Source organism: Capricornis sumatraensis, chromosome 2, assembly GCF_032405125.1.
Source record: "Capricornis sumatraensis isolate serow.1 chromosome 2, serow.2, whole genome shotgun sequence".
Taxonomy (NCBI): domain Eukaryota; kingdom Metazoa; phylum Chordata; class Mammalia; order Artiodactyla; family Bovidae; genus Capricornis; species Capricornis sumatraensis.
Genome location: NC_091070.1, coordinates 134,856,310 through 134,881,242, shown reverse-complemented (window position 1 = coordinate 134,881,242; position 24,933 = coordinate 134,856,310). Strand labels below are relative to the sequence as shown.

At 49.4% G+C, this 24,933-nt stretch overlaps 2 protein-coding genes across 3 annotated transcripts; both read right to left on the bottom strand.

Annotated features, from left to right (window-relative positions):
• Positions 1–5,385: 5,385 nt before the first annotated feature.
• On the bottom strand, positions 5,386–8,665 carry GSTM3 (glutathione S-transferase mu 3). 2 transcript variants are annotated; one of them, XM_068991710.1, is made up of 8 exons: positions 8,544–8,665; positions 8,088–8,163; positions 7,467–7,531; positions 6,701–6,782; positions 6,515–6,615; positions 6,094–6,189; positions 5,895–6,005; positions 5,387–5,594 (listed from the first exon to the last, which is right to left on the bottom strand). In XM_068991710.1, the coding sequence occupies exons 1-8, from the start codon at positions 8,589–8,591 to the stop codon at positions 5,496–5,498; spliced, it is 678 nt and encodes a 225-aa protein (XP_068847811.1). In that variant the 5' UTR covers positions 8,592–8,665; the 3' UTR covers positions 5,387–5,495. The 2 variants fall into 2 exon arrangements, with proteins under 2 accessions (XP_068847818.1, XP_068847811.1); XM_068991717.1 differs by lacking the exon at positions 5,895–6,005 and having other exon boundaries at positions 5,386–5,594.
• Positions 8,666–11,475: 2,810 nt separating this feature from the next.
• On the bottom strand, positions 11,476–22,100 carry EPS8L3 (EPS8 signaling adaptor L3). The gene is made up of 18 exons (XM_068960707.1): positions 22,070–22,100; positions 21,864–21,928; positions 20,021–20,179; positions 19,584–19,733; positions 19,443–19,498; positions 18,903–19,042; positions 18,705–18,823; positions 18,332–18,452; positions 18,171–18,232; positions 17,800–17,874; positions 17,298–17,446; positions 14,244–14,325; positions 13,976–14,010; positions 13,304–13,487; positions 12,977–13,105; positions 12,600–12,673; positions 12,180–12,312; positions 11,476–11,580 (listed from the first exon to the last, which is right to left on the bottom strand). The coding sequence occupies exons 1-18, from the start codon at positions 22,098–22,100 to the stop codon at positions 11,476–11,478; spliced, it is 1,869 nt and encodes a 622-aa protein (XP_068816808.1).
• Positions 22,101–24,933: the final 2,833 nt, after the last annotated feature.

Sequence of the window (24,933 nt, the reverse complement as noted above, 5' to 3'; positions counted from 1 at the left end):
CTGTAAACACTCCTTCTAGTGACAATACCTCAGGTTGGCCCTCTGCCTCTATGTGTCTTCTGCACAGCAGCACCTATTCGTTTGAAATTCAAACATACATATGTCTATTTAATCTTTTCTTCTGGATTTAAGTCTCACGTGTGACACACCTATAATTATTTTTATTGAAAATCCTCCCAAAACACAAAGAGCTCATACCTGCTGGTCCTCAGTGATGTTTCATTGTAATCTGGCCTAAGCAAGCAGCAGACCAGGCCATGAAATCTCATCACCCACTCTCCAGCCTCCGAGTTCTTGGCTGATCTCTGGAACCTCCCTGAACCTGATCTTCTGTGCTCCGTCCAAGCACTTCTGCCATCTACTTCAAGAACAGGGCATTCTGTGTTGCGTTTTATCTCCCAACCAGAACAGAGTGAAATTCTTAAGGTTCCTTGAGACCATTAAGCACTTTTCTAAAGCAAACTCTTCTTTCCATTTTCATTAGAAGGGAATCAATGCGTTGTTGTGTCTACTCTGAGTCAGGCTCTACACAAGCTCCAAATAAAATTTGCTTAAGTCACTGTCCCTGCTCTCAGGCAACATATGGTTCAATGGCAGAGATAGACATTTAAGCCAGCAACTAGAGTTCAGTAAGTGCTGACAGAGGAAAACGTTGAATCCTATAAACAGGGATTTAAAGTCAGTGCACTGAAATTAGCTGGGTGGAAGGTGGAGGAACATCACTCAGGAGAAACCACATCTCAGTGGCTTAATGCATGTTTATTTCTTGCTCACCCTTCCTGTCCACTGCGGTCAACAGCCCCTGGTTTTCCTGGTCTGTCAGAGACCCAGACTGATAGAGGCTTCCACAGCAGTCTGAAGTAGGTATGTTCACTCGCACAGTGGCTTTTAATTTTTTTTGCCTGGAAAATGTGTAATTTCCACTGCGTTTAATTAGCCAAAGCAAGTCAGAATGTTACATGTAAGTTCAGGAGGGAAGTAACACCTCTCTAAAAGGGAAACAATCATAAATCATTGGTGACAATCACTAATACTTCCCAGAGGGATTATCAGTTGTGGCTCCCTCAGGTAGGGGCTTCTCAGCTTACCTTATATGGTGAATAGGCATTAGGCAGGCTTAGCTGGCCAGAACAAAAGCATTCCAGGCAGAGAGAACAGCAAGTGCAAAAGCGTGAAGATAAAAGAACATGGTGCTTTTAGATAATTTGTAAGTTTATGTAACATTCATCCATTCTAAATGCTTTGGAAATACTGGCTTATTCCTGACAAGGTCCAGTGGCCAGGGGTGGAAGTGGTGGTGGGTGGGGGGTGGGGGTGGGGGGCGCTGGTTTGTTTGTCAGAGAAGGCACAGGAGGCCAGAGTTTACTGTAGCAAGGCCAGAATCTCAACACAGGCAGCCTGACTCTGGAGTCTGGGGTATTCAGAAAAGCTAGAACCCAATGCTCCAGGGAAAGGGATGGACATCTGCCAAGAGATGTAGCTGGAGAGGAAGCAGAGGTCAGGCTATGAAGGGTTTTGCAAACTGGAGGAGACTGTCTTTTTCTGAACGCCTAAGAAGCCATTAGCCATATTCAAGCAGCAGTGATGTAAGCAAACTTACATATTAGGAAAATCACTGGCTAAATATTACTTCCTTCCCTCCTCTACCATCCACCTGGACTCCTTAAATCCCTTTGATCCACATGGCTTACTGTACCACCTAGTCCTGCAGCTGAGGGATAAGGAAAATGCAATTTCTGTACCAAGTCCAGGTGTTTTAATAAGCTGTTAAACTACTTTTAAAGGCAGATCCATTTCTGTACACATCACCTATTCCATCCATGAAATAACTCTACAAATTTTTCTTGACTCACATAAGCTATTTCCTTCTGAACTGGAAATGTCTTTATCTAGCTGCTCAATAATGAATACAAATGAAGTTCTCTACTTTTGGCGGAACTTCTCCACCACATTCAGCTACCACAAGTTTTTTGTTTTAAAAAGTTCTGACTGATGCTACTTGCACAAACCCATCACTAGTCGCCTAGTTTCACATTTGTGCGATCTCTGTGCCCCTGGGGTGACAGGGTGTCCACTTTCCTTCTTTGCTTGAAGGCAGCCATTGTGAGAGCATTCTCTTCTTGCCCATCTTAGAACTAGAGTCAGGGGCAGTTGGGACCTGGGGGAGCCACATCTCCCCATTGTATGACTTTTGCTGTAGTTTATTAGAAGTCGTAGGTCCTGCCCACACTCAAAGGGAGAGGATTTCACAAGAGCCTGAGTACCAGGAGGTGGGATTATGAGGGCCATTTTAAAGTCTGTTCACCAAAGAGGCAAAGAAATGAAAAAGTGGCCCTTCAGTCCCTGGAGAAAGGAATCCTTAGAAAAAGTGTCCACCAGCAAGAAATCCTTGTCAATTTCCCAAGCTTTTCCAATACTTTATAAACTTTAAATTTGTTCATCTGAAAAATGGTCCTCTTACTGGTATAAATTTCAATTTCTTGAATTATTAACATCTTTTTAACTTTGGGGCCATCAATATTTCTATTTCCATAAGTCATCTGTCCATAGCTTTTGTTCACTTTTATAAAACTGAGTTACCTCCATAATGACATCACCTCACACCAGTCAGAATGTCATCCTTAAAAGTCTACATATAATAAATGCTGAAGTGGGTGTAGAGCAACGGGAACCGTCCTGCACTATTGGTGGGAATATAAATTGGTGCAGCCAATATGGAGAACAGCATGAAAGTGAAAGTGTTAGTAGTTCAGTTGTCTCCAAGTCTCTGTAACCACATGGACTGCAGCCCACCAGGCTCCTCTGTCCAAGCAATTCTCCAGTCAAGAATACTGGAGTGGGTAGCCATTCCCTTCTCCAGGGGATCTTCCCACCACAGGGGTCAAATCCCATCTCCTGCATCACAGATTCTTTACTGTCTGAGCCACCAGGGAAGCCCAGAGAACAGTATGGAAGTCCTTAAAAAACTAAAAATAGAGCTGCAATATGATCCAACAATATTACTCCTGGGCACACACCCAGAAAAGATGAAATTTCTACTTTGAAAAGATACATGCACCTCAGTGCTCTTAGCAGCACTATTTACAACAGCCAAGACATGGACACAAACAATTCTGCTGACAGATGAATGGATGAAAAAGATGTAGTACATATATATATATATATATATATATATATATATACACGGTGGAGTATTACTCAGACATAACAAAAGAATGAAACAACACTGTTTGCAGCAACATGGATGGACCTAGAGATTATCCTACTAAGTCAGAGAAATGATATCACTTATATGTGCTGCTGCTGCTGCTGTGTGTACATCTAAAAAATCGATACAAATGAAGATAAAAAATAAATTTATGGTTACCAAAGTGAAAAGGTCGGGGTAATGGGAGGGAATAGATTAGGAGTTTGGGATTAACTGACAGACACTACTATATATAAAATAAATAATAATGACCTATTCTATGGCACAAGGAATTACGTTTAAGGAAGGCCTTGATGATTGTAGTTCAGTTAAGTCGCTCAGTCGTGTCTGACTCTTGGCAACCCCATGAACCACAGCATGCCAGGCCTCCCTGTCCATCACCAACTTCCAGTTTACCCAAACTCATGTCCATTGAGTTGGTGATGCCATCTAACCATCTCATCCTCTGTCGTCCCCTTCTCCTCCTGCCTTCAATCTTTCCTAACACCGGGTCTTTTCAAATGAGTCAACTCTTTGCATCAGGTGGCCAAAATATTGGAGTTTCAGCTTCAACATCAGTCCTTCCAGTGAACACCCAGGACTGATTTCCTTTAGGATGGACTGGTTGGATCTCCCTGCAGTCCAAGGGTCTGTTTCTGATCTCCAGTTTGAGTCCATAGTACCACACAATTTTACTTGAAATCTTCTACAACTACCCCCCACAATTTTACTTGAAATCTTCCCAAATCTACCACACAACTTTACTTGAAGACTTCACCAAGTCTTCACAGGGGGTACAGTCTCATTTAACAACCTGTTATCTAGGCTGTGAAATCTCACCTTACTCTCAAGGTCTGGGCAAGAGCTTCTAGCCCTTGAACTCAGGTGTAGGGTAGGTGAACACCAATTTGCAGTTGCCGGGGTCCAGCCCCGGTGGATCCAGGGAATTCTAAGGGTGGACGGCGTTGGCGTGGAAAGACTTATTTATTAATATAAGATTAGATTAAGAAACTATAGTGTAGTAGGAAGATTAAGTGGAGAAAGAGGGCTGAATAGCTTGGTTTACGCGGAAGACCAATAAAATTCCAGACAAGGAATTTGCACCATCTACGTTGGGCCACCGGCGCTCGCTTGAATATCTAAGGGTGCCTCACCTTAGGCTCCCTTTCGCACGGGTCTTAACAGCCAGGGCAAGTAAGTAGACTTGGCGGGCCTCCGCGCCCCAGGTGGAGATTCAGCCTGAAATTAAAGTAAAGAGCGGAGGGAGGGAAAGAGAGAGAAGAAGAGAGAGAGAGACACAGGGGGAGCCAGATTCCCAAGAAACCAGGCCGAGAGAGTAGTCTGAGAAACTGGTCCAATCCTTTATTGTTCAGAAGGCCTTTTATATTTTTGATAAAACATGGAGATCAATGGGTAACACAAAATTATGTAGCCTTCGCAGCCCAGACTTTCTATACATCATTTTGTATACAAAAGGTCTCAGGTGATTTACATTATCTTCTGGCCAAGAGGCTTGTTAACACTTTTTGGCTCTCTTCCTTAATGAATGTTAATTTTGTTTCCCCTGAAGTGTTTTTCTTTAATCTACATCTCCTTAAAGCGCTAAAGTTACATCTCTATAGAACAAAGGTGCAGTGGGTTAGAACAAAGAAGGTACTTAACTCAAACATCTAATGTTGCTAATACCAGGTCTACTACTTGTTTTTCTATATACCAACTATATCTAAAAATAAAGGATATGAAAATTTAGCAGCAAGCATTGACTCAACAAATGAAACTTTTAATCAGTCCTATTCTAAAGATTTTGACTCTTTGGAAGCCCCTACATTTCTAGGATGTTTTAAGCTTCCCATGCCTCCTGCGGTCAGGAGGCCTCAAACAATCACATGCACAGCTGTACTAGAAAGCCATCAGAGGGGTTTTTGGATTGAAACACTCTTTCAAATGCAGAAGACTAAAGCCCTGAATTGACTTTTCCAGAGAATGTCAGAAGAGTGGAAGAGCAGAGCACAAAAACGGGCAGATTTTTGTTGGGGTACAATGCTTAGGAATTTCCAGAGGGGCCCCTGAAGTCTGAGCATGCCTTGCATATGTCAGCTTCCTACGGGTCGGGATTCCTCACACTGGCTCCCGGCATGCAGTGATTGAATTCACATGTCCTTACTCCCCTTTGGCCTTTATTCCCAACAGAAATCAAGCTGGACACCAGTAGCCTGAATGCTATTTATTGAAAAGAGCAGGAAAGAGGGGGTACAAGTATCCTATGGACGGAATGGAACAAAACAAGCAGTACAAGCCTGCCTCCTGCTCAGCAGATTCTCCTGTTGCCCCACTGGGCCATCTTGTTGTTGACAGGCATCTTAAGGAAGCGGTCAGACTGCATGTAGGTAGCTATTTTCTCCAAAGCCTGAAGGGAAAGCACACCAAATCTTATAAAGACTCTAACCCAGGCCAAAAGACCCATTTCAAAACAGTAGCATTCGCATGCTGCCTGCCCCATGTCCCTCATCCCCACCACTTTTTATAGACAGTGACCTCAAGGTATAGAAGGAAGCCAGGGCCTTCCCAAGACTTAAAGGTTTAGAGGTGTCCAACCACTGATCCCTTTAGGCAAAAGCTGGTGTTAGGCAAGACTATACAACAATGGGGTTCCTTGAGGGCCCAGGCCAGCCTGTGTTTTTTATGAGAAAGGTACAAGGAGCATTACCTCAAAGCGGCACATGAAAGCCTTCAGATTTGGAAATTCATCCAGGCACTTGGGCTCAAACATACGGTTCTGATCTAAGACATCATAGGTGAGGAAATCCACAAAGGTGAGCTACAGGGACAATAAGATCATCAGGTCTGGGGAGTTCATTAATACCTGCAGAGACAGAAAAGGATCCCCTCCCTTTCCTTTCTTCTACCTTTTCCCCTGCAAACCATGAGTATTTCCCCAGGAACAAGGAGAACTGTTTCAGTTGTCCAGGTAGCTGTTCCAAGTACCGAGGCTTCAGCTTTTCCTGGGGGAGAAGTAAAAGTGAAAGTGAGAGCAGCTGCCATCATCTCCATGAATCAGGGCATGGGCCAATGATGGACTCAGCAGCCCTTTCTCCAGGTGCCTTTCTCCATGCCTTCAGGAAGAGGTGGCAGATGGAAAGGAGGGATGTGGAAAGAAGAAGGGCCAACACCAGAGTTACATGACAAACAAATCCTCCAGAAATAAGAGTTCTGTTTCTTATTCTGACAGACTTGGTGGGAAGGTAGCAGCAGCAGAATGGGGCAGATTTAACCCTTGAGTTCCTAAAGGCTCCTCTTTCTTGACGCCTTCCTGTTCAGGAAACTCACGTGGTCAGGGTTGTAGCAGAGTTGTACCAGTTGCATGCGAAAATCCATTATCTGGTTCTCCATGATGTCCACTCGAATCCTTTCCTCTTCAGTGTCACCGCCTGTAGACCAAATGACAAGAAATCACCCTTGGCCTTATCCATTCCCAGGTGAGCTCCCTCACAACACCAGCCCTACCCCACTCACACATATTGTGCTTGCGGGCGATGTAGCGCAAGATGGCATTGCTCTGGGTGAGCCTGTTTTTACCATCCATGAGATAGGGCAGCTGGAAAGAAAAGGACAGGCCAAATGAACCACCTCTCTCTTGCCTCCCTGCCTCTCTCTCTTGGAAAAGAAGGCTTGCAGGGAAGAGAACAGTAGAGAGAAAATGCTGTGTTAGAAGAAAGAAGAAAGAAAGTGAAAGGTAGCAACTGAGTCTACACTTGATTCTAGACAGGGGTGCTTTACTGCGTGTGTGTTTGTGTACAGGTATGTGCACGCTATGCACTTTTTCTCTGAATTAGGCTTTTAAATGCATAAAACAAATTACACATGTTACATAATTTATGACATTAAAAGAACAAAATTCTAAGATTAATATGTGCCAATGAATGCATTAAATAACAAGAAGATGTAATGACTATCATACTTTCAAAGTATGATAAGTATAAATAATATTTATTTATAATATCTGCAGCACATGTAATACAAAAATACCCAGTCACAGGCTTGGCTAATAAGGCCACATTGCCTACATTCACAACAGAAGGAACTGTTCACTTTTAGCTAGTGGTTAGTAGAAATGCAAATGTAATTTTTTCTCCATCCAAGTCTAAGGACCCCCTGAATTCTATCTATTCTATCGAGATGAAGAGCCCTTATTCTACAAACCACTAGCGGAGAGAGGAAAGGAGCAAGGATATAGTTGAAGCCCTTCCCTTCTGCCCCCTCTTCTCCTAAAACCACCTACGTTAGGAAAGTCCAGGTCTAGTTTGAATTTCACATCCAGCCACTGGCTCTTATCATAGTCAGGAGCTGTAAGAGAAAGAATGAAGTGCGATCCAACCAGCTTAATATCCCACCTGAGGAGCGTGGAAAGATTTAGAGACACACTCTAGTTCCAATTCCTCACAAGTGTGCTAAGTCGCCTCAGTGTGGCTGACTCTGCGACCCTGTGGACAATAGCCTGCCTCTGTTAGTGGGATTCTCCAGGCAAGAATTGGAGTGGGTTGCCATGTCCTCCTCCAGGGGATCCTCCTGACCCAGGGATCAAACCCACATCTCATGTCTCCTGCATTGTCAGGCAGGTTCTTTATCACTAGCGCCACCTGGGAAGCCCAATACCTCACATACTCAGACCCCAAAAGCTTAGCCATTACCATCAGTGTTAAAGCAGAGTTGAGCTACGGCAGAAGGAAAATTCCCAGCTCTCTCCCCACACTAAACACAGCAGAGAGCTCCCAGGTGACTGGTGGCAGAAGTCCCACCCGACCTTGGCGTGATGCCACCCTCTAGGCACAAGAAGACAGCAACAGTAGGAAGACGTGCTCGGCTCAACGCGGCGTCGCACCGGCACCTAGTGAGGCATTACCTTCCCCGCACGTGTATCTTTTCTCTTCATAGGATGTATCCGTGAACTCCAGGAGCATGCGGATGGCGTGCGCCAGCTGACGGGTCGGGAAAGAGGGGTGGGGGTGGGGAAAGCGCTCGGTCAGCACCTGCGCAGTTTTCCCCCCACCCCACCCCCAACGTCCTCCACCCCTCACTCGCCAACGTCCCTGCTAAGGCTGTCGAGACGCCGCATCCCGCCGGGATGGGGCGGTTAAGCAGCTCCCGAGACCTACCCCGGGCTGGCTTGCTGCCCTAAGCCCCTCTCCCCCAAGGCCAGCGTCTCCGCGGCCCCGGAGCTCGCAGGGGCCAGGCCGCGCACCGCTGCGCAGCGCGGCGTTGGAGATTTGGCCTCGGAGAACGCTAACCAAGAGGACCCCCCGCTACCTCCGCGTCAGTCTCCCAGACCGAGTGGCTTAGCCGCTGAGACCGCACTCACCCCGCGAATATCCCAGTAACCTAGAACCATAGACTTTGACGAAGCCATGTCGATATCGCCCGTGTGCCTTCGCGCACTGGTGGTAGACGGCCACCGGGAGGGGCTTTATACCCGTCGTAGGTAGGGGGTGCCAACGCGCGCGCCCTGACTCCGCCCCCCCCGTCGTCCCCGCCCCCACCCCGCCCCCTCCCCGCCCCCTCCCCGCCCCCTCCCCGCCCCCTCCCCGCCCCCTCCCCGCCCCCTCCCCGCCCCCTCCCCGAATGTCCGCTTGGCGGTGCCCGCGCGACTTCTGCAGTTCCTGGGGCTGGGGGAGGATACTCCCGAGGCTAGACCCGTGAGGAGAACGGCCGGGCCCTGTGATTGAGTCTCTGTACTTTTGTGAAGCCGCACTCTGTTTAATAGTTCAGTTAGAGTGGGATGGGGCTGAGCCCTAGCAGTCCAGGCCGTGAGGACCGTTACCCTAGTTGCCATAAATATTTATCTAGTGGGGATGGGAGGTTTGGGGGAAGTGGGCAAGCACCAGGAGTCGACAGAGCCTGACCATCAGGAATCGCTCTCTTTGGCGTGTGCACAGAGTGTGGATGGCGAGGAGTTCTGAGCTACTGGGTAGGTGCCTGGCCTGGCCTCTGCAGCACAGACACTTAGAACAGAGCCCCTAAACCCCTTAGGCCATGCGTGGGAAAACACATTTCCCCCTAGTTTGGGTATAGCAAAGATGAAACTTTTTAAAAGGACAGTTCACTAAAAGAAGAAAGGAAAAAAGGACAAATGCATGGGGACCAATGAATTTATAATGTTTGGATTTCTCCTCCTAGGATAACAGGCCAGTCACAAACTAACTTGGGATATAAGACTAATGCTTATTGAAAACCTATGATATGCTAGTCAATAGTCTAGCTATTTCATGTATGCTAGCTAATTTATTCCAATTTAAGCTTCACAACAACTTTGTGAAGTAGCTGTTACACCAATTTTATAGAAGATTAGTGAGGCGTGGAGAGGTAGGGTGAGTTGCCTTTCTAATTTCAAGTGTCCCCGGGTGGCCTAGGATTCACAACTAGGTCTGTGTAATAGCCCAACTTGTGCTAGGTCCTCTGCACTTGGATATCCAGACAGTCTCACCTCATCTCAGTCTTTGCTGGGAAATCTGGGGAGCCCTGGGCTAAAATACATGTTTACCTGGTTCTGGAAGTTTTCCCTGTTTCTAGGACTCCTTCAGCTCCGTGAAGGCCCAGAAGACAATGTGTCAATATCGCCTCTCCGCATTTCCTCAAATTAACGTTTCTAGTTAGCTTTTGCTCTTGACAGTCAAACCTTAAGGGTCTCACCTTTGTTCTATTTTGTGACGGAGAGTATTTGCTGTCTTATGCAGTGTTACCAGCTAGGAGAGATGATTTTCTGAGGCTAGGAACTTGAGGGAATGAGATAGGCAGGCAAAAAATAGGATGTTTTGGCAGTATTAGGGTCCTGGACAGGTTCAACTGAGTGACTATGGGGAGATCTTTTCTTCTTCTTTTTATTGCAGCATAATTGCTTTACAATGTTGTGTTAGTTTCTGCGGTAAAACAGGGTGAATCAACTATATGTGTATAGATCCCCTCTGTCTTGAGCCTCCCTCCCATCCCACCCCCACCTCACCCCCTAGGTCATCACTGAGCACCAGGCTGAGCTCCCTGTGTCGTGCAGCAGCTTCCCACTAGCTGTCTGTTTCACACATGATAGTGTAAATATGTCAGTTACTCTCTCAGTTCGTCCTGCCCTCTGCTCCCCACTGTGTCACAAGTCCGTTCTCTACATCTGTGTCTCTGTCTGTGCCCTGTAAATAGGTTCATCAGTCCCATTTTTCTAGATTCCATATATATACATTAATATTTGTTTTTCTGCCTTTGTATGACAGACTCTAGGTTCATCCACCTCACTACAACTGACTCAGTTTCGTTCCTTTTTATGACTGAGTTATAGTCCTTTCTGTCTATACGGCAACTTCTTTATCCATTCACCTGTTGATGGACATCTAGGTTGCTTCCATGTTCTGGCTGTTGTACTAAGGGAACATCTTAAGGATTCTTGCTGCTACTGCTAAGTCGCTTCAGTCGTGTCCGACTCTGTGTGACCCCGTAGATGGCAGCCCACTAGGCTCCTCTGTCCCTGGGATTCTCCAGGCAAGAGTACTGGAGTGGGTTACCATTTCCTTCTCCAATGCATGAAAGTGAAAAGTGAAAGTGAAGTCGCTCAGTCGTGCCCGACTCTCAGCGACCCCATGGACTGCAGCCCACCAGGCTCCGTCCATGGCAGTGGGGTGCCACTGCCTTCTATGCCGAGGACTCTTAAAGGGTCCTTAATCCATATGTACATCAAACCTTATCTGCAGACTAACTGAATGAAAGTAGAACCTCTGTTATATAAGGAGGGGAGTCTTGTGACTGTTCTGAGATTAAAGAAGGCTATGTATCCTAAATATTAGAAGCCACAGATAGTTCAGACTTTTCACTTAACATTTGAGAGGAAAAACAGAGCCAGAGAGTGAAATGACTTGCCCTGAGTTCACATAGCCAGTCCAATGCTCCCTATGTTCCACCACCAAAGAGACAAGCTGGGGAGGAGGGCTCAAAATTAGCTCAGTGCAACAAGAAGTGACAAAAGTACTAAAAGAGGAAGTTGCCAAGTAGAGCCTGGAGCACCTAACATGCCTTTTAGTGTGTCTTTGCATCATCAGCCAGTGTGGCTGATCAAAACCTGCAATTGTCAGCCTCAGTACTCCTTGCTCTGATGTTCTGCCCTCACCTGTACTGGGTGTCTTGGAAAATATCAGGAGAAATGTACACAGAAGGATAAAGATGTAGAGTATAGCCTTATTTTCAAGTTTATTTAGAAATTAAGGAGAGTTGGGCCATAATCATTGAATTCTGACTCTGCTCCAGTGAATTCCCACTTATAGTCTGGCCCAGTGATGGATGTAGGGCTGCTGCTGTTTCATGCCCAGTGTCCCAGCTTTTCCTGATTCCCTGCCTTTGGCCTCCACCAGGGCCAGAGGAAGCTGCAAGAGAGGCACATGACAAGCTTGAGGATACCTTTATTGGGGAGGAGAGGGTCTAAACAGAGTCTTGACAAATCTAGGCCTAAATGCTCTAAGCTCAGGAGAGAGATGCAATAAATAGGTGGCAACTGGGGAGACCTCTCCGCACAGCGAGAAAGGGCATGGTTTGTCTCAACCTGGTCTTGTTCATCCTCTTTGCTGTGTGAGCTGGGATGTGGGGTTTGCTGCAACCTGGGGGCTTGGAAGAGGAATTCTCAGGGCTCTAAAGAGTATCAGATCCTCCATCTTGCTTGTGAGAAAGTCTTGGTCTTGGAGGTGTCTGAATTGCTGCCTAAGGGCTTATCTGAGGAAAGAAAAGGTTGAAGTGAGGCCAGTGCCAGATGAGGGACCCCAGAGCTCATGCCAGCAGTTAGTTAGGAGCTTCAAGGTGTGCCTGTGCACATGAAGTCAAGCCCCTGGGGGACGGTCCTGTACCAGACCTGCCACAGTGAGCGCCGCCCCAGGGTTGGGCCTGCTGGCCTGCTGACCGGGCACTCTCATGCTCACTCAGGGAGCACCCCACATTTCCAGCAAGGCTTGGGGCCGCTGCATATCCTCACCCCCAGCATCCTTCTGACAGCATCCAGCCGTGAGAGGACCCGGGGGGCCTCCTGTGGACACAGCATCCGTAGCTCTCCAGGTCTCATGTGAAGCAGCTGGCTCCCTGTCATGGACCCAAGGGTTTTCACGGTCCTGGAAACAAAAATAGCAGAAACTGTCAGTGGTGGGGTGGAAGGACCCAGCCCTGGATATCTGGATGGAGAAGGGGCTATTTGGGCTTGGAGGGCTGGGGTGACAGGAGAATTCACAGAAAGAGTGTCTGGAGGTCAGGGAGTAAGATAAACATACTGGCTTAAAGCAACTCCATAAACTCCTGGGGTTGAAGGGACAAGTGCCCTGGAAGAGACACTTGTGGAGGGGTGGGGGCAGTGGTTATCGGCGCGCTTTACAGAGTTAAAGCTGTGGGACTTGGCACTCACACAGTGGAGAAGTTCTCTGCCTGTAGCCAGGCTGTGACCTCCTCAGGCCTTGAGCTAAGTCGAAGCATCGGAGCCTAGAACCAGGGGAAGTGGGAGTCAGAAGCCATCTCATCTCAGAGCCACCCACAGCCCCTCTCTCATCAGTGTCCCTTCTCTGGGCTTTCATCAGACCACGTGTCTCACTCCATGGTTTGCTTGTCCAACAAGCACAAGGCTTGTTCTCTGCTCTGGCCCCACAATAAACTCGGCAGACAGTAAGCACGTGATAATACTGGTTCAGTTGAACCAGGGCCATCTCCTCCACTTGTCAAAGAATCCTCCCTGCCCCCACCTCTGATTCAGGCTTTATAGCTTCTGAAGTCTAGGCATGGTAGTACCCGAGTGGGTGACTCGCTCTGGCTCCTGGGGGCTCCTGACTCTAGGGGCTCCAGGATGTTGCTGGGGATGTAGCCACTCCGTCCCATTGCATTCTTCACCAGCCACCACCGCTTGCTCTGGTCCAGAACCTGCCAGGGAGTCACTACGTCAGTGACCCGAGCCTCTCTCCAGCCAGCCTTCCCCTCCCCCACCGGACTTTCTCTCTCTGGGCCCTTCCCAACCTTCCTTCACCTTCTCCAGGCCAATCCCTCCACCCCCATGCTCTCAGTAGCTCCCATAAGCCACCAACTGCCGCCTCCTTTTCTCAGCTCAAGTCCATGCCTCACCTCCAGTGCCTCCCCCTGGACCACCGTCAGTTCCTGCGGGTTCCTAGCTTCAAACTCATAGAGGACTTGCATTTTCAGGGCTGGCTTGTCAGGTCCGGGTCTGGAGGGCACAGGGCTGGGGCCATGGTTGTGTGTCTCCTCTTGAGCAAAGTGCGAGGTGCTGCTTAACCTAGGGCTTTCCCCCCTTACCCCCCAGAGACAGAGTCAGGATGCCTTGAGAGTGGGGCCTCAGAGATCCGGCCCCTGTCTCAGCCCCAGATGTCTCCCCCTTGGAGTCTAGCAATGACTTTTGGGGTTTCTACAGAGCTTGAGGGCAGGTCACCGTTAGAGGGGCTTGGGGGGTGGGTTTCTGCAGGCAGAAGGGCTCTAGGTGTTGGTGATTTCTCAAGACTCTTCTGGCAGTGGAGTCTTCTGTATCTGAGCACTCCTTTGAGCACTTCATACTCAGTCTCTGAGAAATCAGAGCTATGTGTGGGGAATATTGAAAGAAGAGGGATTGTATCCTAGGAAGGTAAGAAACTGCTTTTTCACCCAAAGTAGGGGAGAGTTGTGCATGTGTCTGAGTAAAAGAGAGCCTAGAGGTCACTGGGGTGTAAAATCTGCATATCCGCAGGATCAGCCCGGTCCTTCCCTCCCCAGAACCACACGGTCCTGACAAAGCCTAGGCCATACCGGATGGAAGCAGCGTCTTGGTATCTTGAGAGCGCCTGTGGGGGCAGAACAAAGTGAGAGCAGGACATCAGCTGCATAGTGGTGGAGAGCAGGGGTGTGAGGCCACAGGCCTGCCTGCGCACAGCTGCCTCATATCCCCTTGCCTGCCTGCTTTCCACACAGAACCCACCTACCACTTAGGTGTCACGTGACCATGGCTGGACTGAGACGATGGAAACTAGCGAGAGTCTAGGGCTTTGATTCGGGCTCTGTGCTAAGCTCCCCTTACCTGGTAGGAAGTTTCTGGAAGCTGCCAACCATCATAGAATGTGGGTTGGTAGGGCAGGGGCTCGCTTCCTGTCCAGTTGGCCCTAGGGAAAGAACAGGCCTGAATCCACTCTGTGCCAGACTGTGGGATGTGGAGAAGGCGGAGATGACAGCAGCTGGCCTGGGGGATCTTCTAGGTAATGGAGAAAGTGGCCCATGTGCACAGATGAAAGGCCCCAGGACATAGCGAACAGCTAAGCACGTACAGGTCTCACGGTGCAGGTATCTGTGGGCCAGCCTCACTTCTGCCCGTGAACATGCAGACATATCAACACCCTAAGATATGAGTACTTTAACTCACTGATGGGGAGTTTAAATGAAAGTGGCAGAACTGCAGTGTTAAGGCTGGAAGACACTCCTGGGGTCTAACCTGTTTCGGTTCCCCAGCAGCCTTATCTTTCTTTCTATCTGGTTCGTGTGTGGACCTCCCCCTCAGGATCACCACAGAGCATTCTGGCTGGCTCTAGGGTGGGGGCTGGTACTTGCCTCTCAGCCTGCCCCCTCACCATTGCCCAGGACTCCAGAGGAGCAGCCCTGCCTGTGGCCCCAGGCTGGCTGTACTTGCCTGCCTGGGAAACGCGGAGGCCCCTCCTGGAGGAAGTCTCTCCCTGCCTCCCAGAGACAGATGTGAATGCTGCTTCTTTGCACTGTGCACACACATCCTGAATTGCGCATGATTCTCACTTATCCGTGTTTCTTTTATGTTGATCTCCTTGATAGCTGTCTCCAGAGCATAGTGCACAAGGGACCGAGGAGGCAGTGAAAGTGAAAGTCGCTCAGTCGTGTCTGACTCTTTGAGACCCTATGGACTGACTATACAGTCCATGGAATTCTCCAGGCCAGAATACTGGAGCAGGTAGCCTTTCCCTTCTCCAGGGCATCTTCCCAACCCAGGGATTGAACCCAGGTCTCCCAAATTGCAGGTGGATTCTTTACCAGCTGAGCCAGAAGGGAACCCCTGGTAAATATGTATTCAATGGGGACAAATTATTCCCTCTTCTGACTCTTTTTTTATTGGCTCCTTTTCTTTCTTTCCTTGTTTGATGTGGACCCTTTAAAAAACCTTTATTAAATTTGTTATAATATTGCTTCTGTTTCATATTTTGAGTTTTTGACTGGGAGGCAAGTGGGATCTTAGCTTCTGGACCAGGGATAGAGCCCTCTGCTCCGTGCATCAGAAGGTGAAGTCTTAACCACTGGACCACAAGGGAAGTCCCCACTGGCTCCTTTTCTTTGCCTTAAAAACACGCTCAAGTCTTCCCTTGACTCTGTTACTATGCTTTTTAAGATGCCATCCTATTACCTTATCTTTATCAAATTTTTTGAAGATGTGTCCATATGCCCTGCCTACATTTTCTTACCTCTGGATCTTTCTTTATTCCTTACCACATGACTTTTACTCTGTTGAAACTAGTTCTTCTAAAGCCCTGATGATTTCTGATTGCCAAATCCAAATGGCCTTGTATGATCTGTATCCTTCTATCGCCACAGAATTTAGTGTCATTTATAGTTTGGGGTCAGTTTGCTTCAAGCCAAATAGTTTGAATAAAATTTGCCTGAAATTTAGCTCTTTTGAAGGTTTTTACATCTTTTTAGTTAATTCTGTTCTCTGTGTTTCTGTCTTTCATTTCATTCATTCATTCATTCATTTTTGGTTGTTTTAAGAAATGAGAAAACATTTCAGGGCACACCTGGCTTCAATCTTATACTTAAAATGATAAGCAGAAACAGAAAATAGAATAGAGGTTACCAGGGGCTGGGGAAAGAAAGGAATGGGTAAAGAGTTTTGTTTGGTTGTTTAATGGGTATAGAGTTCCCATTTGGGATGCTGAAAAAGTTCTGGAAATGAATAGGAGTGATGGTTGCTCAATATTGTTAATGTACTTAATGGCATTGACTTATACACTTAAAAATAGTTAAAATAAAATTTATCCTATGTATATTCTACTGCAATAAAACAAATAGATTATGTTAAGTTATATGTTATGTCTTTAGATGAAATGGACACAGACATCCTTTAATGGGGCTGAACTGAAACACAAAACACAGCCGCTCATTAAGCAAAAAGACTCCCAGAACCACTGGCTTTTCCCCCAGTTGATTTCTCTTTCTAAAACCCTCTTCTCTCTTGGTTTTCATGCTTCTGCTTTTTGTTTCTCCTTTTTAACTCTCTGGAATTTCTCTTTGCCTCCTTTGCCTCCTCATCCCTGTTTCTTTTTGCCGCCTCAGAGTTTTCCGAGGCCTGTCTCTCGTGGGGAGAACAAGCCATGCTTATTAAAGTGAGCTCTGCTTGCTTTACTGCAATGCTTGCCTCCAGGGGGTCCCAACTATTACTTCTGTATTGACTGTTCTCAAACCCTCGTAGCCAGGTTAGACCTCTCCTTACAGGGCCAGGCCACCCAGTCTCTGCAGACACCTCAGCTCAGGGTATCCAAACTGATTTCACATCCCACCCCCACCCCACCTGCTCTCCTCAGCTTGGCCTTGCTGCCCAGCTGCCTGTGTCACTGTTCCACCCTCATGAAATGTATCTTCTCTTAGCTCCTCCGCCAGTTGGTTGCAAATCTTATTGATGTTACATTTGCAGCATCTCTTATGTCAGTAATTGTTAAAATCTGGGCTGCATTGAGACAAAGTTTTCACTTCGTCCTTGACAAAAATGAGAAAAATTTTAGTAGGAGGTTGCCAGTGCTCCTTTCTTGGGAAGAATTGTTCTATTTTCTGAGATAATGCTTTCCTGCAATGGTGGGTGATGGTAAGTGTGTTGGGTTTTTTTTTTTTTTTTTTTTCTATTGTGCTTAGCCTAATTAAATGTTGGGAACTCAAGGTAGATTTCCCTGATTTGTTTTTAGATATTTCATAGAGTAGAGGTTACCAGGAGCTGGGGAGTAGAGGAATGGGTATAGTTTTAACGGGTATAGAATTCGTTTTAAAATACAACGTAGAGCTTGTCACCTCCTGCCCTACGCCCCCATGTTGCTTGCCTCCAATTCATTCAGGCCTTATTGTCACTTACTGGCTGGTGGTCCAGGCTGTGCCCAGCCCTTTCCAGAGGTTATTCTCTGATGGGCTTACACAGGACTGCAGCAGCTCGATGGCCTTGGTGGTGAGGAGGGGTGAGATCACTTGGGCTGCTAGGCCAGACTCAGGGCACTGGGTCTGGATCTGGGGAAGGATGAAAAGCGTCAGGAAGCCTGGGCTTCTTCGGGGCCAGGCAGCAGTGGGAAAGGGCTCGGTTGGGGTCCCTGGCTTCCTACTTTGCCCCAGGCCTGCTCCTTCCTGCCTCACAGCTGTCCGTGGCTCCAACCCCAGCGCACCTAGTCTGCTGAGAGGTGCTTGCTGTGCACAGTGGGGTAGTGTCTTGAGTCAGAAGAGGGTGTGCTGGGGGTGAGCAAGGAGCAGACCCGTACCTCCCTCTGCCCCCTCCCTCACGCCCTAGCCTGTCTCCTCTTAACTTCAGCATGTCCCTCTGTACCACCTTGCTCCCCCCTGCCCGCACCAACCCTGCCCTGACTCACGGAGTCCAGAATTTTGAAGATGATGTGTACAAACTCAGGGGCACTTGTATCCTGCAGCCTGGTGGCCAGCCTTCCCTGAGGACACAGGGTGAAGCCTGTCACCAGCCTTCCTCCCACCCCACCTTCACCAGGACCCCAGGGCCCCATAACTGTTCTGGGTCTTGGTGGGGAGCCTGGCATTCTCCCAAAGTAACCCAAGAGTGGGGAGGGGCGATTCCAGGGGGAGAAGCTGGAGCAGCATGGGATGTCCTTGGAGAGAAGGGAGAACAGGATTGCTGCAGGGAAGAGGGGAGGGAGTGGAGGGGACTGCTGCGGTGGAGGAGGGGACGGAGGGGTGAAAAGAGCTGGGAAACTTGTGGGGAGTCACGTACTAGGAGGTTGAAGCTGTACTTGATCTTCTGGAAGCAGTCGATATAATGTGCCTCTGTTATCTCTATAGCAAGAAGGGGGTAGATGGCGGCTCATGTATCATCCCAAGACGTGCCCCCCTCCCCCAAACCCCGACTCCTCTCCCCTGGCCCTCCGCACTCACCTCCCTTATTCTTTTTCTTTTTCTTCCTGTGACTCTTCTTCTTATGACTGGTCTTTGACTGGGCCTCGTCCAGCTTCCCCACAAATAGCTCGATGTCCCTTAGGACATGGTCCAGCACCTCCTGGGCCCCAAACAACCCCTGGCTGAGTAGGCAGTTAGACCCATCCTGCAACTCCCAACCCTGCCTCCCTCCACCACAAACCTGAGCCCCAGCCCCAGCCCAGGGCCTGACCAAGCCTCTGTGTCCCCTCTCAGGCCAGGCCCTGCCTTGGTCGACCTGGGACCTGGCTCCTTGAGGTGAGGGAGACAACTGGTGTCCTCCCTTTGGCTAGACCGCAAGAGCCTCAACAAGCCCAAGACAGTCTGCAGTTACCTTATCCCATTTTGGGTCCTCGGGGGATGGGGACCTCCTTGAAGGAGACAGCGAGAAGGTGCTTGGCTCTCGGACACTGGTGCGGTGCAGCAGGGGCCTCGGGGACGGTGGTGGGGTATCTGCAGAGGAAGGGGACCATGGCCCAGAACTTCCTTGATGGGAACCTTTCCTCCCACTGGCCCCCATGCCCAAACTTACCGTGCTCTGGGCTCATCAAGTAGTGCTGTTCCGGAGGGGGTGCCCACTCCAGAGGAGGTGCCTGCTCCTTAGGGAGCGGCCTTTCCAGAGGAGGCCCCCTCCATTGGTCCTGGTCTGAGCGAAGGGCTCCGAACCGGGGCCTGTTGAGCACATGACAGGGACGCAGCTTTGACTGGGTTCTTGGGGCAGAGGCTCTGCCCACACTTCTGCCCCAGGACCCAGGGGTACCACTGCCCCTCTCCAGGAGCCCCACCAGCCCTGCCCCCTAGTCTCCATCCAAACCCTTCCCTGACTCTCCCCTGCGTCATTGGCCTGCCCTCCGAGACCAGTTGGTCCCACGTCAGTCTCTGAGGATAGTCTCCAGTGGCCCCTGGGCCCAGCACCCATTTGCGCCCTGCTTCCAGCCTTGCCACTCCGCAGGTCAATGTCTGTGTTATTGGGTCACAGGCCCCTGAGCTCCCCCAGGTGTGTGGCAGAGTCTAGCCCACCCAGACCTGAGCTCTGGGGTTCTGCAGGTGGGCTGGGGCAGAGGCTGCCTACCTTTGCTCCAGCTCCTCCTCCAGAGCCTTCTCCAGGCTGGTCTTCAGTCGCTCTGCCTGGAGGAAGCAGCAAACAGACAGGCTTGGGGGATGGGGGAGGGGAGGGGTTGGGTGTGGGGGGGTGATGGTTGTTAGATCTCACCCCCACTTCCTGGCACTGGAAAAGCAGAGTGCTAGTGCCTCGCAGGTCCGAATCCTGCACGGTGATGGACAGGACAGAGTTGTAGGAGCCGATGTTGAGTGCCACGTCTATGACCTTGATGCTGTCCAGGCGGTAGGACTCTAGCTCCTCCTGGGCCAAGCAGAGAGGCTGGCTGTGAGGTCACTGAGAGCCCGACAGGCCGCTAGGAGCTCCTGACCTGGGTTGGTCCACCCTTCCCATGGCTTGGGATGGGGTGTCCTTTCCCCTGCCCCCTGTGCCTCTTATCTCCTGTTTCTTCCTAGTCCTGGGTATGTGTTGTGTAGGAGGAGGGATGGCTGCCGTGTGGGGCATGGTGGGATGGTGTTCATGCCCCAGGGCTTGCTTTCCCACAGCCCAGGTTAGCTATGACCCCTTTCAGGAAAGGGTGGGAGGCTGACCTTGGTCTCGATGTCCAGCAGTTGCAGCCAGCCATCCCTGACCTGCAGGAGCAAGTCCTGGCTCCACACCCGACCCTGAGCGTCCATCTCCTGCAGCTTCTGCAGAGCATCCTTGGGCTCCTGGATTCTCTGTGTCCCCAGCTTACATGTCATCAGGTGCTGAGGGGACAGGAGGAGATGGGCTGGGAGAAGGTCTGGAGAGGGGGCTCACAGGCGGGGATGGACAGCGGTCGGGGTGGGGGAAGGGCAGCAGAGGGCGAGGACATGTCCCTGGCCTCCTCACTGGGGAGGCCCCAGGCAATGCCCATAAAGTAGCCTTCAAGAGACCATGTGAGGGCTGGCAGTTGGGCAAGGTGGGGACTGACGGGCTGTAGGAGGGGATTTAGAACTCTGGAGGAAGGACAATCATGGCCTGTAACAGTCTAGATGGTGGTAAATGTGGGGAGGGGGCGTGGGCTTCAGCTATCTAACAAATAAGTCTCAACTTCTCCAGGTAGGTTACAGGATGCTCCAATTCTGTCCCCTACTTTTCTCTGCTCTGTTTGAGAATCGCCCACCCAGCCTGGCCCATCTCTTCCCTGACCTAGCTTTCCTGTCTCCATGCCGTTGCTCATGCTGCACCCCACGCCTGGCATGTGTGCCCCTCTTCTGATAATCCATTACCTCCCAGTCTCTCAGGAATAAGTCGAGCCCACCGCCCTTCTCCCTGATTCTTTCTCAGAGAGGTCCATACTGACCTCAGTCTCCACTCAGGCCCTTGTCCCCTGCTAGTCTGATCACTACAGCAGGGTTTTGCTGTTATTCTCTCTTCTCAAGGATACCCTTCGCTTCTACCATCCATGTTTAAAAGTCACAGTCCTGCCCCCCGTGCTCCCCTCCAGGCCCTTGCTGGGAGGATGCCATCTGCCTCCTGCCCCTTGACCCCACTCACTGCCCTGTCCTCTGCATAGCTTTCAGCTCTTCTTCAAGTTTACTCAGCCAGCATATTCAGGAGCCCAGATATCATGGGCAAATGCCCTGGCACCCTGGACACGCCTCCCCTGCTCTTGCCTCCTAGACCTAAACAAAGCCAATTCCCAATCCTCATTCCCTCCATGAAGCAAGGGATCTTAGTCCCAGCCCAGCTGACTGGGGAAGCCTGACTGTTTCTAGATGGTTGCTCCAGCATCCCTCCCTGCCTTTTCTCGGGGTGAGTGCTAAATCTGCTGCTGCCTGGGGGTGGTTTCTGCCCAGACCTTCAGCCTGATGCAGTGTCTGCCCTTCCCTACCACACCCTTCCAGTCTGAGCTTTCACGTGGTGTCAACAACTGTCCTGGCAACTAGATCTGGCAGTGCCAGTGTCGTTCTCCCAGGCAGCGCCAGAGCCTCCATCCAGGCTCCAAGCTGCGCACAGGAAACTCAAGCCCAGATGGCTCCCCTCTCAGATAGTGGTCCTTTCAAGTCCCTGCACAAGGACCGCTGGCTGACCTCACATGTTCTGTCCTCCAGCTGTACCAGATTCTGGGCAAAGAGCAGTTTCTTGGAGCAGGGGATGAGCCGAGAGACAGGAAGGGGTGGGGTTGAGTGGTGGCAGGTGACTCCCAGCCCATCCCTCTGCTACTTGGGGATGGGATGCCCACTGGCTTAGCTTCCTCTGCCCATGCCCAGCTGCCCCATCCTCCTCCCTTGCACTTAGCAAATGCTCAGGTAGGCTTGCTGGACCTGAGCCCACCTACTCTGGCCGGGTCAGGCCATTGGCTTCTGTGGCAGACTTATCTCAGATATCTGCTTTTTGTCAGGGTGGGGGCACATAGGAGAACTTGGCTTGAACCAGGAAATTGTATGGGGCCCTAGGGGTACTCACCTCCACCCTGTGCTGCAGGTGGGTGGGCTCTAAGGCAAGATTCTGCAAGTACTCCTTCCGGTGCACTGCCATGGCATGAAGCAAGGGGGTGAGGGCAGAAGAAGGAGTTGAGACAGGCACTACTATAGGAGGCGGTCAGTGTGGGGAGGGAGAGACTGGAGGCAGGGGGTTCAGGGAACCCAGGGGGAGAGAAGGGGACCACTTACAATAAATGGCTCTGCTGCTTGGCCGGGACATTCTGACGCTGCTGAGATGACTCCCTGAAACCCAAACTGAGCAGAAGAGACAGCGATCAGGGCTGGGGAGAGGGATGAGCAGGCAGAGCTGGGTGGGTGAGCTGCTGTCGCAGCCCATCCCTGACCTGGGTCTGGGGCTCAAATCACGGTTCCTTCTGGATCCGTCTCCAGCTGAGACCTCTGCAAGGAGCCCTCCATCTTGGCTGGGCCTCGGAGGTCCCCAGGCAGGCTCCCAACTTCCCATTATTTGGCCAACAACGCTCATCCTGATGGCCCCGGGGAAGCTGTGTGGACAGGTACCTGGGACCAGATCCCATCCTGGGCCTGAGTGTAAAAGGTGCTGGATGGGTGTGCCTGGCTTCTGGAGGGGAGGTATGAGGGTCAGCAGCCTTCCCTGTCACAGCAAGCCTCTTGTCCAAGCCTGTTTCAACTCCGCAAATTGGGAGGAGGCCAGTGTTGGCCCTTATGCAGGGGAGCCACTCAGGAGGGGTGTACGTGTGTGTGTATGCACACACATATGTCTGCACGTTTATGATGGAGCTCTGTAGGATGTGTTAGTGACTTGAACTTCCCCAAATGTCTTACTAAATCTGGTCTCTTTGCCTTTCCATACTCTGAACCCTCTGCCCAGAGCCCCTTCCCACCAAATCCTGTAAATTCCAGCTCAAGGGAATAGATGTTTTTTCAAAAGAAGACATACAGATGCCCAACAGGCATGTAAAAAGATGTTTAACATCAGTAATTCTTAGAGAAATGCAAGTCAAAAATCACAATAAGCTATCATCTCACACCTGTCAGAATGGCTATTATCAAAAAAAAGCAAGAAATAAAAAATGTTGGTAAAGAAGAAAAGGGAATTCTTGCACACTGTTGATAAGTAAAATGTAAAATGGTGCAGCCACTGTGTAAGATAGTATGGAGACTCCTCAAAAAGCTAAGTATAGAACAATCATATGATCCAGCAATTCCACTTCTGGTTATTTATCTTAAAAATATGAAAATATTCATTGAAAAAGATATCCACAGCCCTATATTCATCATGTGGGCTTCCCAAGGGGCGCATTGGTAAAGAATCTACCTGCCAGAGCAGGAGTCCCAAGAGACGAGGGTCGATCTCTGGGGGGAGATCTCTTCCTTGGAGAAGGAAGTGGCAACCCACTCCAGTGTTCTTGCCTGGAGAATCCCATGGACAGAGGAGCCTGGGGGGCTACAATCTGTGGGGTCCCAAAGAGCTGGTTGTGACTGAGCACACTCACAGGCATGTTCATCCTGGCCTTTACAATAGCCAAAATATGGTAGCAACTTAAATGCCCATCCACATGTGAATGGATAAAGGAGATGAAGTATATACAAAGGAATATTAGCCATAAAAAGATGAAATCTCGTCATTTGCAATAACATGCATGGCCCTTGAGGGTGTCATGCTGAATGAAATAAGACAAGAGAAGAAACACAAATGTCATATGACTCCACACTTATGTAGAATATAAGAAATAAAACAAAATAAATGAATAGACTAAACCAAATGAAAATAGAGATAATAGGTACAGAGAACAGAGTAGAGGTTACCCCAGGGGAAGGGGCAGGAAGGAAGGTGAAATGGGTTAAGGGGATCAACTGTGTGATGACGGACAAAGTAAATTTCGATGGTGAGCATGTTATAGTGTGTACAGAATTAGAAATATAATGTTGTACGCATGAAACTTATACAGCGTTATAAACCAAGGTAATGCAATAAAAAAATGTTAAATGTATTTACAGTTTAAGGATCACCTCCTCACTGAAGCCCTCCTTGATCACCCCACTAAACCCTGCCCATTTTCCTAATGCCACACCGAGTCTTATAAGTTCCTCTCGAACAACAGCACCACCCTGGTTAGTGCTGTGAGCCTAGTGTCAAGTGCCGTATGAACTGTATGTCATTTAATCACTATCATCACTTATGCTTCCTTGGTGGTTTAGGTAAAGAATCTGACTGCAATGTGGGAGACCTGGGTTCGATCCCTGGGTTAGGAAGATCTCCTGGAGGAGGGCATGGCAACCCACTCTAGTATTCTTGCCTGGAGAATCCCCACGGACAGAGGAGCCTGACTGGCTACAGTCCATGAGGGTCGCAAAGAGTCAGACATGACTGAGCAACTAAGCACAGCACAGCACAGCACCATCACTTATACTTCCTTGATCCTATGTGCTGAGTGCTGTTCTACAGATGTTACACCCAACAACTCATTTAATCCTCCAAACAACCTTGCTGGGTGGGTACTGTTATTACCCCTTTGACCAGATGAGGATGATATGGCGGTTCAAAGAAGATCACAGGTCTGAGATCACAAGTAAATATTTTATAGACAATGGACTCAGCCGGGTCTGACTACAAGCTCCATGCTTTAGCTGTTTATCTATGTGCCTCTGTCACTGGGCTGTGCCCTCCTGAGAGTGGGCTTATGTTGCTCCTGCTGTTCCCTCAGTGCCTTCCAAGCACAGAGGGAGTCTAGAATATATACATACATTGAAATGGAATGGAGGCAAATGAGATGTGTGGGGCTGTGGCAGGAGTCAGCTGAGTGTGGGGGTCAAGGGTATGTGTTAATTTAATGACGTGTGTATGCATCATGGATAGGTGTCAGTTCTGCGGGTGTCCTTGCATTTCCGTGATGCATCTGAGTTATACAGAAATCCTGGAATATCCTGGGCAAAGTATCAGAGAGCAGCCCACGCCCCTGTAACTAGGACTGCTATGAAAATAGCAGAAGATCTGATAAGATGACTCAGTGTTGAGGAAATGAGTTGCTAGTAAACAAGAGATTGTCTATGGTTCTGTGTTTTCCACGTTT

Bases quoted from the DNA above. Each gene is read 5' to 3' on its own strand.
- EPS8L3 (XM_068960707.1), bottom strand. From the start codon at position 22,100: ATGTCCCGGCCAAGCAGCAGAGCCATTTATT. The intron at 19,734-20,020 runs GTCAGCCTCCCA...TGCTTGGCCCAG, and splicing joins TGCTGGACATCGAGACCAAG to GAGGAGCTAGAGTCCTACCG. The intron at 12,674-12,976 runs GTACTACCATGC...CCCTGGTTCTAG, and splicing joins AGAGCGAGTCACCCACTCGG to GCTCCGATGCTTCGACTTAG.
- GSTM3 (XM_068991710.1), bottom strand. From the start codon at position 8,591: ATGGCTTCGTCAAAGTCTATGGTTCTAGGTTACTGGGATATTCGCGGG. The intron at 8,164-8,543 runs GTGAGTGCGGTC...CCGACCCGTCAG, and splicing joins GTTACTGGGATATTCGCGGG to CTGGCGCACGCCATCCGCAT. The intron at 6,783-7,466 runs GTAGGTGGTTTT...TTTTCTTTCCAG, and splicing joins TAGACCTGGACTTTCCTAAC to CTGCCCTATCTCATGGATGG.